The sequence below is a fragment of the Piliocolobus tephrosceles genome, chromosome 21, assembly GCF_002776525.5.
Source record: "Piliocolobus tephrosceles isolate RC106 chromosome 21, ASM277652v3, whole genome shotgun sequence".
In the NCBI taxonomy this organism is placed as follows: Eukaryota; Metazoa; Chordata; class Mammalia; order Primates; family Cercopithecidae; genus Piliocolobus; species Piliocolobus tephrosceles.
The window spans coordinates 48,648,215-48,665,818 of NC_045454.1; the positions used below are offsets into that span (position 1 = coordinate 48,648,215).

The 17,604-nt window shown below is 59.4% G+C and overlaps 1 protein-coding gene across 1 annotated transcript in view; it reads left to right on the forward strand.

The window, feature by feature from the left end:
* MAP2K2 (mitogen-activated protein kinase kinase 2) overlaps positions 1-14,085 on the forward strand; it is a 36,080-nt gene extending 21,995 nt beyond the window's left edge. The window contains exons 4-11 of the mRNA XM_023185632.2: positions 2,592-2,669; positions 3,755-3,806; positions 3,892-4,016; positions 5,247-5,460; positions 7,293-7,357; positions 9,478-9,539; positions 10,439-10,484; positions 13,700-14,085. Coding sequence (XP_023041400.1) covers positions 2,592-2,669; positions 3,755-3,806; positions 3,892-4,016; positions 5,247-5,460; positions 7,293-7,357; positions 9,478-9,539; positions 10,439-10,484; positions 13,700-13,810 — 753 coding nt within the window. The 3' untranslated portion in view covers positions 13,811-14,085. The remainder of the gene's footprint in view (positions 1-2,591; positions 2,670-3,754; positions 3,807-3,891; positions 4,017-5,246; positions 5,461-7,292; positions 7,358-9,477; positions 9,540-10,438; positions 10,485-13,699) is intronic.
* Positions 14,086-17,604: the final 3,519 nt, after the last annotated feature.

The following is a 17,604-nucleotide window of genomic DNA, read 5'->3' on the forward strand; positions in this document are numbered from 1 at the left end:
GGCGGCGCCTGTAGTCCCAGCTACTCGGGAGGCTGAGGCAGGAGAATCACACGAACCTGGGAGGTGGAGCTTGCAGTGAGCCGAGATCATGCCACTGCACTCCAGCCTGGCGACAGAGCAAGACTCTGTTTCAAAATAAAAGAAAAAGAAAATAAACGTAGCATTGGCCCATTCATTTATTTATTGTCTTTTCAAGTCAGGGTCTTGCTGAGTTGCCCAGACTGGAGTACACTGGTGCCATCCTCCCACCTCAGCCTCCTGAGTAGTTGGGACCACAGGCACGAGCCACCATGCACAGCGAATTTATTTGCTTAATTTTGTAGAGATGGGGTCTCTCCATGTTGCCCAGGCTGGTCTTGAACTCCTGTCCACAAGTGACCCTCCTGCCTCGGCCTCCCAGAGTGCTGGGATTACAGACATGAGCCCATTTCGATGTTATTTTAAACTCCGGCTGGGCAAGCATGCCTTTAATCCCAGCGCTTTGGGAGAATCACGTGAGCCCAGTAGGTCGAGGCTGCAGTGAGCTATGATTGAGCTGCTTGCTGCTCTACAGCCTGGGCAGCAGAGTGAGTCCTGAGTCTGTATTTCCAAATACAGTCCGATCTGGGGGCCAGGTGCTCACTCCTGTAATCCCAGCATTTTGGGAGGCTGAAGCAAGAGGACCTCTTGAGCCCAGGAGTTTGAGAGCAGCCTGGGCAACGTGAGGAACCCCAGTCTCTACAAAAAATTGGCAGGACTTGATGTCACGCCTGTAGTCCCAGCTACTTGGAAGGCTGAGGTGGGAGGATTGCCTAAACCCAGGAGGTCCAGGCTGCAGTGAGCCAAGATCACACCACTATGCTTCCATCTGGGCAACCCCTGTCTCACAGAGAGAAAGAGAAGAGGAAAGATCTGGAACAATCTGAGTCACGCTTGAGGGGAGAATGGTGGAAGTGATGGGGCATCCGGGTTTTTTATCTTCGTTTGAATTTTTTACAAGAAAAATGTGTTCGCCTACTACCTGTGTAACAAAAGTACAGTTACAAGACCATTTGAAACATCACACACACACACATACGCACACACACACGGTAGAAGTGTATGGTCATGCACAGAGTGAGATTTGGAGCCAGCAGTACACAGCTGCAATACCCTCTGCACCACATCCTGTCTCTGTGACTCAGACAAATTGCTTGTCCTGCCAGACGTTGGTCTTTATAGCTGGAGACCAGCCCTTCTCAACCAGGGGCAGTTCTCCCTCCCAGGAGACACCTGGCGCTGTCTGGGGACATGTGTGGTTATCACGTCTGCGGGGTGCTGCTGGCGTGGAGTGGGTGGAGGTCAGGGACGCTGCTCAGCACCCTGCCGTGCCCACACCGGCCCCACCCCAGAGGGTGACCTGGCCCCGATGTCACAGTGAAGACATTCACCCACCCCAGAGGGTGACCTGGCCCCAATGTCACAGTGAAGAGACAGCTGCAGAGAGTTCCTGTGAAGCGTCTTCCGCCGGCTCGTGAGGCTTGCAGCCCAGCACTCCGCCCGCCCTCACCTCCTGGGAAAGGCTTTTTGAATTTCCTCACGCAACAAACATTGATTGTGACCCCATAAGAAACGGGAGTTTGAGAGCAGCTACTCTCTGGAACAGCGTGGTGGGGACAGCTGCTGTCCTGGGGGTGGCCTGGCAGGTGTGTCCAGAGCCTCCACCTCTGAAGAGGCATCTTGGGTGGCTCCCAGTGCCTGGGGTTTTGGCATTTGGGGGTTTTGGTCCCCAGGCTTGTTGCCAGGCAACCTTGGGCAAGACATGAAATTTCTGTTTCACCATTCGTGACATGGATGCGGGGCCGCACCCAGGGACCAGCCTGCCCGTGACGGCTGGTTTCCAGGCCTCCACAGGATGCCCGGCACAGCGGCGAGGAGACCGAGGCTGTGGGGAGGGGCTGAGGTCACAGTCACCTGGGCTGGCCTCACTGGGGTCCGTCCTGCAGTCCATGCACCCCCTGGCACCCGGTCCTACTCAACCTGGCCTTTCCGTCCTAAGGGGCAGGGACAGGCGCAGGGCTTGGTTAGGGAGCCCCCGTGGGGGTCTCAGCAGGCACACAGCAACCCGCCGCCTCCTCCCACATGGGGCAGCGCCCGCTTCTCCTCCACGCCCTCGCCCTCCCCCTTCCCTTCGTGTGCTGGGAAGAGGACCCAGGCCCAAGAAGCTGGTCTCCAGCCTGGCCGCCTCCCATGGCGCACAGACAAGCCCACCATGCAGGCTTCAGGGAGTGCAGGCCCCACAGCTGGCTGAGCCCCCGGCCACGGCTTGGGCTGGCCTGGAGCAGAGCCCCTGCTGTGGCGACCTCAGGAGGGCCGAGTCTCGCAACTGATTCCAGGAAGGGGCGGGAGGCGGGGGCACCCTGGGCCCTGTTTCTTTCCCACCTTGTGGGTGGGTGTGCAGACCCAAAGGCAGAACTATCAGAAGGCCCCTGGACCAGTGGGTGGAGTTGGGCTCGGGCCCCCGCTTCCCGTCAGTCAGGAGGCAGACCACCCCTCGCTGGGAGCGGCGGACGCATCCGTGTCTTCGCAGCCACCTGCTCAGGGCCCGCACTCACTCGTTGTGTGCCCTCTAGGATGGCGGCTCCCTGGACCAGGTGCTGAAGGAGGCCAAGAGGATCCCCGAGGAGATCCTGGGGAAAGTCAGCATCGCGGTGAGTCCCTCCGCAGACCCGGCACGGGCCGCCTCCACACGGCCAGGGTTCCAGGAGCCACTCACAGTGCGGTGGGGCTTAGGGTGGCCCCTGCAGAAAGACAGTGGCCAAGGCTGTGCTCACCCCCGTGGAGCTTGAACAAGTGACGTCCCTTTTGGGGCCTGAGGTCACCATCTGCCGAGTGAAGGCGTCGGGTTCCCTCTTGACTCTTAGTATCCTCTGTTTGCCATACTGGTCCCCTCTGACCCTCGTGGCGGGGGATGTTGGCCGCTGGCACGTTGCAGGGGACAGGAGCTTGTTGAAGGGGAAACCCTGGGGTGGGATGTGGGACGCCAGGACCTCCAGACACGCTCCCCCTTGCTGTTAGAAATGCCACCGGGGCCAAGGGCATCTCTGCTGCCCGGTCTCCAGCGCAGCTGCTCCACGGAGCCGTGTGGTCTCAGCAGACCGTGCGTGTTGCTTCTAGGAGCTTGCACCTTGCCCATAGCGGGGGCCGAGTCCCGCCGGCCCGTACCGGAGTTGGGATTAAGACACAGGCCGCGTGCTGCCAGACGCGCGCTTCAGAGTAGAAAGCTGCCGTCAGCACTGCCTGTGCTGCTTCCTTCCCTTCTCGGGATGCTCCTTCCAGGGAGGGCCTGGGGGAAGCGGCGTCCTTCCCGGGCACCCTTAGCCTGTCCCGTCTGGGGGCCCTTCGCACAGTCCCTGGGACCCCAGATGCGTTACAGATGCTGCCCTTGAGGCTGGTGTGGGCAAACTCAGCAGCCCGGCCTACTCCCGGGCCGTGGGCCACCGTCTGAGCTTCCCTGGGGCTCAGCCATGTGCCCTGATTCAGAGGCAGTAATGGCATCGGCCGCACTGCAGCCATGTGGGAACCCGGGTTTACTTGCACACGGCACGGGACCATCAGCATGGTCTCGTCTCTGCCCTCGCTTGCTCCACCCCAGCGAGCTCCTCACAGCCTGAAACAGGGTTCCTGCCGCAGGGCCTTCGCTCCAGCTCTGGCTGCTCAGGTCCAACCCCTGGGCTCGGTCAGGAGCTAAGTCCTGGCGGCCTTGTCCCGTGACCCTCTCTGTGCTTCCCTGCAGGTTCTCCGGGGCTTGGCGTATCTCCGAGAGAAGCACCAGATCATGCACCGAGGTAAGGCCCAACCCGCCCTCCCCAGAGCCCTGTGGGCTGGCAGGCAACTGTTGGGCGCCCCTCACTCGCAGCCTGCCGCCCCCAGATGTGAAGCCCTCCAACATCCTTGTGAACTCCAGAGGGGAGATCAAGCTGTGTGACTTCGGGGTGAGCGGCCAGCTCATCGACTCCATGGCCAACTCCTTCGTGGGCACACGCTCCTACATGGCTGTGAGTCCCCCCAGCTCTCCCCTCAACTCTCCCCGCCAGCCCTCCCCCTCAGCTCTCGCCCTCAGTTCTCCCACGCAGCTGTCCCCTCCATCTCTCCCCTTCAGCTCTCCCTGCCAGTTCTCCTGCGCAGCTCTCTCCCCCCTCCCACAAGGCTTTCCCAGCTACTTCATGGGCACACGCGCCTACATGGCTGTGAGCGCCCCCGGGACGTTCCCACCCCAGCTGCACCCTCCCCTCCGTCAGCTCTCCCCACTTGCCACAAGGCTTGCCTAAGGCCGCTGCCTCCTGGGAGCCTGCTTTTCGGGTTCCCCTTGCTATTTTTTATTTGTTAATGTATTAGTCTTTTGTAGACACGGGGTCTCACTGTATTGCCCAGGCTGGTCGTGAACTCCTGGGCTCAAGTGATCCTCTTGCCTCAGCCTCCCAGAGTGCTGGGATTCTACCAGCAGGTGTGCCTGAGCCCCACGCCAGCCAGATCTCCCCTTCCTGCTGGAATTCTCACGGAGGTTTTTGTCTCTAGCAATGCCTACCAGGTTTCTTTCTTTCTTTCTTTTTCTTTTTCTTTTTTTTCTTTTTTTTTTTGAGACAGAGTCTTGCTCTGTCACCCAGGCTGGAGTGCAATGGCACAATCTTGGCTCATTGCAACCTCCACCTCCTGGGTTTGAGCAATTCTCCTGCCTCAGCCTCCCAAGCAACTGGGACTACAGGCATGTGCCACCACACCTGGGTAATTTTTTTTTTTTTTTGAGACGGAGTCCCACTCTGTCACCCAGGCTGGAGTGCAGTGGCGCCATCTCAGCTCACTGCAAGCTCCGCCTCCCAAGTTCACGCCATTCTCCTGCCTCAGCCTCCTGAGTAGGAGACTCAGGGACTACAGGCGCCCGCTACCACGCCTGGCTAATTTTTTGTATTTTTAGTAGAGACGGGGTTTCACCGTGTTAGCCAGGATGGTCTCGATCTCCTGACCTCGTGATCCGCCCACCTCAGCCTCCCAAAGTGCTGGGATTACAGGCGTGAAGCTCCAGGCGTCGGGCTAGAGCCTCTTCAGCAAGTGCTGCAGGGAGGCCCTGGGTTGCTGAGCCGGGAGGTAGAATCGCTTAACAGCTCTCCATCCATTGCTGTGGTCATTAGACATGGAGAGGGTGACTGGAGCTGTAACGGGGCAAGCCTCCTGGGTTCCAGCTGCCATCGTGGCCCCACTGGGCTCTTTCCTTCCTGCCTCTGCTGCAGCCGGAGCGGTTGCAGGGCACACATTACTCAGTGCAGTCGGACATCTGGAGCATGGGCCTGTCCCTGGTGGAGCTGGCCATCGGAAGGTACCCCATCCCCCCGCCCGATGCCAAGGAGCTGGAGGCCATCTTTGGCCGGCCAGTGGTCGACGGGGAAGAAGGAGAGCCTCACAGCATCTCGCCTCGGCCGAGACCCCCCGGGCGCCCCATCAGCGGTACGGCCTGCGTCTGCAACTTCCGGTCTGGACGCACAGTACCCTGTGCGGGGCCTGCTGTGCCTGGGCCAGCAGCTGCCTCTGCTCTGCCCCTGTCGCACCACCTGTCCCCTGGATGGTGCCGGCTGTGGTCAGCAGTCCTGAGATGGTCCTGGGGTTTCCGGGGACAGAGCTGGAAGCAGTGAGCGCCCCGAACCTGTTCTGTCCAGGCAGTTGCAGCTGTCGTTGCCAGCTGGAGGGATCTGGGAGGATAGCTTTGCTGCCAAGCCCCTGGGCAGCTAGATTTGCCACCGTATTATCCCGAACGCCTTCAAACGTACGGGAACGTGGAAGAAACTGGCCACTGCGGAACCTGGATTCTGCAGGTGACACGCTCCTGTGTGCAGGCCACGCCTGCCAGGGAGCCCCGAAGTGGAGATCTGACTTGGCATGGCCCTCAGTGGCCTCCTGGCTCCAGCCCCAACACACACAGGAGGGGACGCAGCCCGGGAGGGGGTGGGAGGGCTCAGGCCCCAGGGACAGCTGGGCTCGCAGAGGACAGTCTGACGCTTAGGGCAGGCACCTCGGGAGCGGGAGCTCCCAGACGCCAGCCAGAGACGCCTGAGCGGACACTTCCACCGCCTGAGGGAAGAACCGGCGGCTGACGCTGCTTGGTGCAGAATCATGGGAGGGTCCTGTGATTGTTTTTTAAGTCAGACATCAGGGAGAGTTAGTGGAGTTAGACCCCAAAGGACCCTGTAGCGGCCTCTGGTTGGTTTTAAAACCACGTTTCCAAACTAAAGCACACACCCCACAACTCCCTCATTTCAGTGGTTTTCAGTCACAGTGCTGTGCCCCGTCACCTCTCATTCCAGAACCTTCTCAGCTTCCCAAGAGGAAACCCCGTCCCCGTCAGCCGTCCCTCTCCGTCCCCTTCCTGCCTCTGTGAAGTGGCCCGTCCTGGGCATTTCACAGAAATGGGATCACACACTGCGTGGCCTTCTGTGTTTTGCATGTGGCTTCTCTCCCGGGGCGCAGTGACCTCCAGGGTCCTCCACGCCATGGTGCGTGTCAGAGCCTGGCTCCTTTTGAAAGGCTGAGTGGTATTTTATGACAGGAGCAGGCCACGTTTTGTGGTCCTTCTACCCTGGACGGACTGGGGCTGTGAGAAGGTGATTTTTACAGCACTGGCAGGCCAAGTCCTCCCCTCCAGCCAGACTGCTGGGATGTCTTGATCTCATCCCAGGGAGGGTCCCCCAAGTCCTTATCCTCAGGCCTGGCCTCGGCCCCTCCCAGGTGGTATACCGTCCCCAGCCCTGCCCCCAGCCCGCCTGCCCGTTTTGGGACAGGCAGAAGGCGAAAGTCCAGCTGCCAAGCTCAGGCCTGGCCAGCTGGTTCTCAGACAGGTCAGCCACCCCTAGCCGGTCTCCCGTCCTGAATGGCACTCGGGGCCTGCCACCATCACCGCCAGCAGCTCCATGCAAGGTCACACTGCTGTCCTTGCCTGCGGTCAGCACCGTCCCTCCCCCTGCCCGCCACAGAGGAGGGTGATGACTTTGGCACGTCCGGCAAGCCTCACCGAGCCAAATGTGTGACTTCTCAAAACATGTTCATGTTCCTTTTGCCGTTTTTTTAATTCACTAGAGGCTCAGGCAAGGAGTGGCTGTCCCAGGGAATGGACCACAGCGTCAGGCAGAGGAGCTTTGTCCTGTGCCTCTGCACACCCACCTCCGATTTAGGCTGGCATGGGGAGGCGGGTGCCCAGTGGTGATCAGCCCCTGGGAGCCCAACCCCCAGCAGAAGTAGTGAGGTGGCCCCCGGCCCCTCTCACCCCCACCTCTCTCCCTGTGCAGGTCACGGGATGGACAGCCGGCCCGCCATGGCCATCTTCGAACTGCTGGACTATATTGTGAATGAGGTTTGTGCTCGACGCCTTTTGGCTTTTCTTTTCTTTTCTTTTTTTTTGAAGCAAAGTCTCTCTCTTGAGTAGAGCAAGAGTCACCCAGGCTGGGCCGGGCGCAGTGGCTCACACCTGTAATCCCAGCACTTTGGGAGGCTGCGGAGGGCAGATCACGAGGTCAAGAGATCGAGACCATCCTGGCTAACACAGTGAAACCCCGTCTCTACTAAAAATACGAAAAATTAGCTAGGTGTGATGGCAGGCGCCTGTAGTCCCAGCTACTCGGAAGGCTGAGGCAGGAGAATGGTGTGAACCCAGGAGGCGGAGCTTGCAGTGAGCCGAGATTGCACCACTGCACTCCAGCCTGGGCGACAGAGCAAGACTCCATCTCAAAAAAAAAAAAAGAGTCACCCAGGCTGAACCACAGTGATGCCATCTCGGCTTACTGAAACTTCCACTTTCCAAGCTCAAGTCATTCTCGTGCCTCAGCCTCCCGAGTAGCTGAGATTACAGGTGCACACCACCACACCCAGCTATTTTTTTTTTTTTTTTTTTGAGAGAAAGTCTAGCTTTGTAGTGCAGTGGCTTGATCTCAGATCACTGCAACCTCCACCTCCCAGGTTCAAGTGATTCTTGAACCAATTCCACGTGCATCGCATCTCCCATCTTCCACTGTGCTGCACAAGCCCAGCTCCTTCCCAAGGGCCTTGTTTTTTTATGAAGACAAACCCAGAATTCCCGCCACAGCCTCTCACCCTGAGTCTAGCGGGAGGTGCGTGCCAGCAGCCCTGGGCTCAGGCCAAGGAGCCAGCCTACCGCTTGAGCGGTGGTCCAGTGTCTCTGCATTAGAGTGTCCAGGAACCCATGGGTGTGGACTCGTAAATCACCCCACTTCCACGGAGAAAGGGACAGGCGTGGCCCTTGCCTCTTGGAAGGAGGCCAGAGAGCCTAGAAGGACCTATAGGTCCTGGGGTGGCTCCTGTTCCGTCAGTCCCCGTAACCACCCCATGAGCCACAGTGTGAGGGTTTCTACCACCCAGATGAGTAAACCAAGGCACAAGGAGGGGCGTGGCCTCCTCCCAGGCCTGCAGCTGTCAGGGAGGCACAGAACTGCACCCCAAGGTCCTGCTGACCACGTGACCAGGCCGGGCCACCTCCCTGAGCCTTCTGTGGGCTTCTGTGTCTTTGGCAGCCCTTTGGAGCTGGGGCAGAGAAACAGGCATCTAAGCTGCCTGCAGACTGGGCTAGGCCTGGGGTTGGGTGGCGAGATGATGACAGGGCCAGGTGGGGTGGCCCTGGTGACCCAGCTCTCCCTGCACCTGGCAGCCACACCCACGCCTGGTGCACACATCCCCCCACTGCTCCCCTGCCTCTTCCCACCCCTGCGCAGGAGAGGCACTGACCCTGCACTGCTGGCACCATTTCCACAGCCGCTCCCGCTGCAGGGACGTGTGTGCTGGGCCGGGCTCCCCAGTGCTTGGGCTTAAAACTTTGGACCCAGTTTGGTTGGGCACGGTGGCTCAGGTGTGTAATTCTAGCACTTTGGGAGGCCACAGTGGGTGGATCACCTGAGGTCAGGAGTTCGAGACCAGCCTGGCCAACCTGGTAAAAAATACTGTCTCTACTAAAAATACAAAAGTCAGCCAGGTGCAGTGGCAGGCAGCTGTAATCCCAGCTACTCGGGAGGCTGAGACTGGAGAATCGCTTGAACCCGGGAGGCGGAGGCTGCAGTGAGCTGAGATCACTCCATTACGCTCCATCCAGCCTGGGCGACAGAACGAGACTCCGTCTCAAAACAAAATAACTTTGGACTCAGCTGTTCCTCTGTGGGGCCCAGTCCCAAAGCTCATCCTTCAGCCAGCGTCACTGGGGAAGGAAGCAAGTGATGATACTCGAGGGGTTGTCCTGTTTATAAAAGCGGGGTGCACCCCTCTCTGCTTCCCTCCAACCAGCCATGACTCTCAAACGAGAACTTCTGGGAGAAGGCCGGCTCTCACAGGGTGCAGCTCAGTTGGCATGTGGTGTCGGCCAGGCCTGCAGGGTGGGTGACCGGACAGGACAGTGAGGGGTTGGGAGGGCTACAGCCAAGGGTCCCTGAGGACGCCCAGGGCTGACCCACCCTCTGTTCTCCTCCGCAGCCGCCTCCCAAGCTGCCCAACGGTGTATTCACCCCTGACTTCCAGGAGTTTGTCAATAAATGGTAGGTGGAGCCGGGCCGCCCACACCCCTGGCCAGGACCCAGATGTGCCACTCCTTCCAGGTCCTGGGTGGGGCCCATGGCCCAGCCTGCCCGTCCAGAATCCCAGTGCAGGGTCACGCAGGACTTTGAGCCCAGCAGGAAGCCAGATTCCCTTTCCCAGGGCTGTGGCGCTGCAGCTCCTGGCTGCCATGCCATCCTGTCCCCGAACCTGGGGGTGAAGCAGGATTGCAGGCCCTGTGGTTATGGTGGTGTCCCTGCCTCACCGTCTGCAGCCGGAGAAGCCCCTGCCTGGTCCCCTGACCCCTGACGTGCTGACCATGGGCTCCCCGAGGCCTGCCTGCGGGTTCTACGAGGATTGCCAACCCCTCTCCATTCTCCTGCCCCCAAGCACCCAGCAGCTCTGTGGCATGGGCCTCAGGCACGGGCCACAGACCACGGGGGAGGAGCTGGGGACAGCTGCTTGCCCATAGGGCCGGTCCGTGTGTCTGAGCTCGGGGCGCTGTGAAATGGCACCACACTCCTGGTGCTGAAGTTGTCCTGGGCCTTTGACGTGTCCCCCGGCAGGCCGTGGACGGCATCTGACCCACACACGGGGCTGCTCTGTGTCTGAAGAAGGTTTTATTAGAAAGTTAGCTGGGGTTGCGTCCAGGCTTCTGACCCACCAGGCGGGGTTTCCCGCCCTCTCACCCTCCCCCCAGGGGTGTCCTGCCCCTGGCACCAAAGGGCAGAGGTGGAGCCCTCGTCCGCTGCCAGACGGCAGAGCAGAGCGGGCAGGTCTGTGCCACAGATCCAGGCCTCCCCCGGCCACGGCCCAAAACGCAGGTGCCCTGGGGCCACCAACTAACTGCCCTATCTTGTCTCCCCTACTGCCTCCCGGTCCTGCCTCTTGGAACCCCCAGCCTCATCAAGAACCCAGCAGAGCGGGCGGACCTGAAGATGCTCACGGTGAGTGATGCCAACGGGTTCTGGGGCCGGGAGGGTGCAGGCTGCCACCCGGGCCCCAGGAAATAAGGCTGCTGGGCCTAGCTTTGCCCCGGGAGCCAGCACCTGCGACCAGGATGTGGGCAGTCCAGGTGTGCCAGGCCACACTGAGGACCCTCTGTGGGTCTCCCTCATCCATGAGAAGCCATCCTGGAGTGGCTGTGGGAGCAGCGAGTGTGTACATGGGAACAGCTGTGGGCTCTGAGCTCTGCCGCTCCTGCCTGCTGCTGGTCCCGCACCCACAGGACGGGACCCCGGGCTCATTTGCCCTCAGGAGAGGCTGGAGGCAGCTCTCAGCTCCCCCAGCTCCTTTCCCTGCAAACGAGAGGGTGACCGTCCCTGTTGTGCACACTGTGGCAGGCAGGTCCCCCGAGGCCGTGGGTGCTTCGGTGTCTCCTTAAACTCCCGTCCTCTGATATCCTCGGAAGCCTAGCTGTTCACCAAAACTCGCCTCCCCAGCGGGGACTACGCCCTCCGAGGAGGGCCCTGGGAGTCATCCTCCTGCCCCTCAGCCCAGCCTGCACCCCGGGTGCTGCCCCGCACCACGGCCACCGTCAGCAGCCTTCGAACCCTCCACAGCTGACGGGCGGATTGGAGACGCCGCCCTCCTAGACGCTACTTTCTGTGCCTGTGAGAAAAGATGCCAGCTACAGGCGCCCAACCCGTGCACCTTATGATACCGGATGTGGCTTTCAGTTTTGTATTTTTCTTGAGGATTGGACAGAGTCTCACTGTGTCTCCCAGACTGGAGTGCAATGAAGCAATCTCGGCTCACTGCAGTCTCAGCCTCCCAGGCTCAAGCGATTCTCCTGCCTCAGCCTCCCGAGTAGCTGGGACTACAGGCGCCCGCCACCTCGCCCGGCTAGTTTTTTGTATTTTTTAGTAGAGATGGGGTTTCACCATCTTAGCCAGGATAGTCTCGATCTCCTGAGCATGATCCGCCCGTCTCGGCCTCCCCAAGTGCTGGGATTACAGGCTTGAGCCACCGCGCCCGGCCTCTCAGCTAGTTTTTTAGAGAGATAGGGTTTTGCTAATTGTCCAGGCCGGTCTCAAACTCCTGGGCTCAAATGATTCTCCCACCTCAGCCTCCCAGAGGGCTGGGATTACAGGTGTGAGCCACTGCACCTGGCATATGTGACATTTTTTCTTTTTTAATGAGGCAGGCTGGGCACAGTGGTGAGCGCTTGGAATCCAGTGCCGTGGGGGGATGGCTGAGGCCAGGAGTTCAAGGGCAGCCTGGACAACATGGTGAGACTGTGCCTCTCCAAAATAAATAAATAAATAGAGACGAGTACTAATGTCGAAATAACTTTTTTTTTCCCCCTGAGACAGAGTCTTGCTCTGTCGCCTAGGCTGGAGTGCAGTGGCGCAATCTCAGCTCACTGCAACCTCCGTCTCCCAGGTTCAAGCAGTTCTCCTGCCTCGGCCTCTCAACTAGCTGGGATTACAGGCTCGTGCCACCAGGCCCGGCTAATCTTTGTGTTTTTAGCAGAGATGGGGTTTCACCATGTTGGCCAGGCTGGTCTTGAACTTGTGATCTACCCACCTTGGTCTCCCAGAGTGCTGAGATTATAGGCATGAGCCATTGCGCCTGGCTGAAATAGCCTTTTTGGAACCAGCTTCTTAAAAACGTTCCCCTGTGGGGTAGCCTAGTAACCTGTGGACCTAGCCGAGATGTGTCGTATCAAGTTGGTTGGGTTTTCACCCATACCTGCAGCGACTTTTAGGAAGACACCCTTGCCTGCCTCCAGCTGCAAAAGAGGCAGCATTCGGGGGCCCAAGGTCCTGGACGCCACCCTCCTGAGAACCCCAAAGGCCTCTGCTCACCCGCCGTGGGGTGGCCCAGCCCAGCCTTTTCCCTAACGGCACCCGCCCTCCTCCCCCAGCCCTTCTAACCAGGAGGCTTCTCATGTGTGCTGTCCTGTACAGGAACCACTAACCACACATGGCTGTTTAAATGTGTTAAATGGGGCCGGGCACAGTGGCTCATGCCTGTAATCCCAGCACTTTGGGAGGCCGAGGCGAGTGGATCACTTGAGGCCAAGATTTTGAGACCAGCCTGGGCAACATGGAGAAACCTGGTCTCTACTAAAAACACAAAAATTAGCTGGGCGTGGTAGCACGCGCCTGTAGTCCCGCAGGAGAATCACTTGAACCTGGGACACAGAGATTACAGTGAGCTGAGATTGTGCCACTGCGCTCCAGCCTGTGAGACAGAGCAAGACTGTCTCAAAAAATAAAAATTAAGGCTGGTTGCGGTGGCTCATGCCTGTAATCCCAGCACTTTGGGAAGCCAAGGCAGGTGGATCATTTGAGGTCAGAAGTTCGAGACCAACCTGGCCAACATGGTAAAACCCTATCTCTACTAAAGATACAAAAATTAGCTGGGTGTGGTGGCACACCCCTGTAATCCCAGCTACAGGGGAGGCTGAGGCAGGAGAATCTCTTGAACCCAGGAGGCGCAGGTTGCAGTGAGCTAAGATCACACCACTGCACTCCAGCCTGGGTAACAAGAGCAAAACTCTGTCTCAGAAAAATAAAAAATAAAAAAAACTAAAAGTAATTAATTTGTTGAACTGAAATAAAATTGAGGCTTTTGTTCTCAAGCCACAGCAGCCACACTCTGGAGCCTCATGTGCTGGCGGGCGGGACGGTGCCTGTCCAGTGCTTTGCAGGGAGTTCTGTGGAACAGCCTGTTCTTGCCTAGACTGCCCTGCTCTGGGGAACCCTGGCAATGGCTGAGGACATTGTGGTGTCGTGACTTGGGGAACTCCCTGGCATGGGGTGGGTGGAGGCCAGGGACGCTGCTCAGTCCCTGCAGTACCCAGGATGGCCCCACCCCAGAGAACGATCTGGCCCCAGTGTCCACAGCGGCCGGAGGACCCAGCTTGCCTGAGCGTAGACCCTCCCCTGGGAGCCCAGGCTGCCGGGCTGGTGGTGTCCCCGCCCCGGGTGGAGCACAGCATCCTGAGACCCCTGGCAGGCCTGGCGGACGCCGCTGCCCTTTCTGGGTGGCTGTCCCTCTCCTGCCCCGAGTGCGTCTTCCTGGGGAGGAGGGAGGGGCTCCTCTGTTTTTTGCTTTCTGTCCTGCACCATCTGCCAGGGCTGGGCAGACACTGGCCCTCCCCCGTCTGTTGTGACTCCAGGCCCGGATACTCACGGCTCCCCTTTCCTTGCAGAACCACACCTTCATCAAGCGGTCCGAGGTGGAAGAAGTGGATTTTGCCGGGTGGTTGTGTAAAACCCTGCGACTGAACCAGCCCGGCACACCCACGCGCACCGCCATGTGACGGTGGCTGGGCTCCCCGCGTCCCGCCGGTGACCTGCCCACCGTCCCTGTCCACGCCCCGCCCTTCCAGCTGAGGACAGGCTGGCGCCTCCACCCACCCTCCTGCCTCACCCCTGCGGAGAGCATTGTGGCGGGGCGACTGCGCACGCAGGAACGGGGGTCTCCTGTCCTGCCCGTCCCGGCCGAGGTGCCTCCGGGGACGGGCGACGCTGCTGTGTGTGGTCTCGGAGCCGCGGCTTCCTTAGGTTACAAAACAAAACGGAGAGAAAAAGCAAACCGCACCCTCGTGCTTCTTTCTTCCGTTCGGCGGTGGGTGCTGGGTTTCGCTTCAACCCAGCGTGGAGAGGGCGTCGCTGAGCTGGCCCGCATCGCGGGGCGCCGAGGCTGAGGGCACAGGGCTCTCCCGGGGGCCAGCCGCTCCCTTTGGGTCAGGGATGAAGACCTGCAGGGAGCCCCCAGGCGATGGCGACTCTCACCGAAAGGAAGGAGAGCGAGGCCGGGGCGGCGGCTCAGGCCTGTCATTCCAGTGCTTTGGGAGGCTGAGGTGGGAGGATCGCTGGGACCCGGGGATCAAGGCTGCAGCGAACCGCGACGGCGCCAGCGCACTCCAGCCTGGGCGGCAGAGCGAGGCTCTGACTGGAAAAGAAGGGAAGTGCCACCGGGCTTCCCTCTGCCCTCCCCACCACCGTCTGCCTCTGTGGAAGGCAGAGGTTCGGCCTTCCGTGATGGCAGCCACTTCCTCCACGCTGCTCCTGTCACCTAGCCTCCAAGGGAAGGCCGCCCCTGCTTCTTCCCCAGCGTGACGTGACTCCGTCCTCTCCCTGTCCCTGCGCTTCAGAGAGCGGCGGCTCCCAGCGGTGGCCGCTGAGCTGAGACTCGGCCCCACAGAAAGGAAGTGCTGGCTTTCCAAGCTGTGGGTGTGCTTGGAAACCCCAGCAGGTCCCGAGACACTCCCTGCACCCACCCTGTGCCTGCAGCAGGCCCTGCCCAGGGCGGGTGGTTCTGTCACCTCTCCTCGCCCAACAAATCAGAAGTGACCACCGGGGCATGTCACCCCTTCGGGCCTCTGAGCCTTTCCGCCGTAGTGGGTTGCAGATGAAACGGCGAGGGCTTGTCCTGGGGTCTTCAGGGTTCCCGGAGGCCCATCACCTGCTTCTCCGGTTGTCCGAGACCCAATGCCCAGCCTTTCTGCCTTCAGGGCCGTGTCCCTGGACAGAGGAGGCCCCCTCTGGGCTAGACGTGGGGGCGGCTGGGCCACTCTAGGGTCCCTCTGAGCTCTGTAAGGCTCTTGAGGCTGTGAGCCTCCCCCTTCAGTACTTCCTGGAGACTACCAGCAAGCTGATACTTATCTGCAGGCGAATTGTAGGGGAAGGGTGGCTGGCACTGTATTTCTGGAGAAAACAAAGCAGAAGGTGGGAGCTTGTGGTTCTGTGGGAACTGCTGGATCGTCCTTTTCTTCTTAGGGTGACCCTTCTAGTCTCGTGTGGTTTTTTTTCTGCAGACCAAGGAAGAGGTGAGTTGACACCTCCTGCAAACAGCTCCCTGGGCTTCTCTGCTCCTTCATATTTTTCCTCTAAAGTCTCACATGACTTAAAAAAAAAAAAAGTCAGGCTTGGTGGCTCATGCCTGTAATCCAAACACTTTGGGAGTCAGAGGCAGGAGGATCACTTGAGCCCAGTTCAAGACCAACCTGAGCAACAGAGTGAAACCCTATCTACAAAAAAAAAAAAAAAAAACATTGGCCGGGCGTCGTGGTGCACAGTGTAGTCCCAGCTACTCAGGAGGCTGAGGCAGGAGAATCGCCTGAGCCTGGGGAGGTGGAGGTGGAGGTGGAGGTTGCAGTCAGCCGAGATGGCACCACCGCGCTCCAGCCTGGACGACAGTGTGGCTCCAAAAAATTAAAAATTAGGAGAAAAATTAAAGTGTTGAAGGCGCCGCCCTGTGAGTACCCAGGACTCTCAAGATTGCTGGGAGGGCTGAGGGGAATTTGTTGGCTGCCTGTGCTCCAAGCAGGCGGGACCTCTGGGCGGTCCTGGAATCCCCAGGGTCCCGGCCACCCCCTGCCATTGGCAGGCAGTGAAAGGACAGGGGTTTCCAGGGGAGCAGGGGCAGTCTGGGCTGGGTGGGGACGGACTCCGCGCCAGGGTCCCTGCGGTGTGCGAGGCCATCCTGCAGTTTCACTGGAACCCCACAGCTCCCCAGAGGGAAGGATGGGAGAGAACCTGTGGTCTTGCCTGTCTCCCCGCCTCACTTCAGGATCAGGCTTCTAGAAACTACTTTGTAGATGTGGCGAGAGGGTGTCTCCATCACGTCAGTTTCTAGGTCTGTCAGCTCCTGCTCCCCGCAAGAAACCCCCCAGACGCAGCCGCCGCCTCATCCGAGACCCCCCTCCCGCCTGCTGCCCTTTGGACTTGTCGCCTCATGCTCTCCACTGCGGAGGCCTGGGAAGGGATCCCGGGTGCTCCCAAAGGTAGCTACGCACCGGGCGATGCCCCGTTTTGCCCTAGCCACAGATGCGCTGCAGTCCGGGGGGTAGGACTCCCCTGCATCCTGGAGCCAGACCCTTTCCTGTAAAACATGCAGCATTTTAAAGAGTGCAGGGCATGGGCTGGGTGCGGTGGCTCACGCCTGTAATCCCAGCACTTTGGGAGGCCGAGGTGGGCAGATCACCTGAGGTCAGGAGTTCAAGACCAGCCTAGCCAACATAGTGAAACCCCATCTCTACCAAAAAATACAAAAATTAGCCAGGCATGGTGGCGGGCACCTATAATCCCAGCTACTCAGGAGGCTGAGACAGGAGAATCACTTGAACCCGAGAGGCGGATGTTGCAGTGAGCCGAGATCACCCCACCACACTCCAGCCTGGATGAGAGAGCCACACTCTGTCTCAAAAAAAAAAGGGTTGTGGGACTTGGCCGGGTGCAGTGGCTCACACCTACAATCCTAGCACTTTGGGAGGCTGAGGCAGGTGGATCACCTGGGGTTACGAATTCAAGACCAGCCTGGCCAACATGGCAAAACCCCGTCTCTACTAAAAGTTCAAAAAATGGGCTGGGTGTGGTGGCTCACGCCTGTAATCCCAGCACTTTGGGAGGCCGAGATGGGCAGATCACGAGGTCAGGAGATTGAGACCATCCTGGCTAACACGGTGAAACCTCGTCTCTACTAAAAATACAAAAAAATTCAGCCGAGTGTGGTGGCGGGCGCCTGTCGTCACAGCTACTCCAGAGGCTGAGGCAGGAGAATGGCGTGAACCTGGGAGGCGGGGCTTGCAGTGAGCCGAGATCGTGTCACTGCACTCCAGCCTGGGCGACAGAACGAGACTCCGTCTCAAAAAATAAATAACATTTACAGGACCTCAGGGTGAAGAGGGTGTCACTGAAGGCCAGGCCTTGGGGCGCCCAGGGGCAGCTCATTCCTAGACATTGGAAGGTTTTACACAAACGTGTTGAGGTTTTCTGTGGTTATCCTTTTTTTTTTTTTTTTTTTTTTAGATGGACTCTCGCTCTGTCTCCCGGGCTGGAGTGCAGTGGCCGGATCTCAGCTCACTGCAAGCTCCGCCTCCCGGGTTTACGCCATTCTCCTGCCTCAGCCTCCCGAGTAGCTGGGACTACAGGCGCCCGCCACCTCGCCCGGCTAGTTTTTTGTATTTTTTAGTAGAGACGGGGTTTCACCATGTTAGCCAGGATGGTCTCAATCTCCTGACCTCGTGATCCGCCGGTCTCGGCCTCCCAAAGTGCTGGGATTATAGGCTTGAGCCACCGCGCCCGGCCTCTGTGGTTATTCTTAAAAACC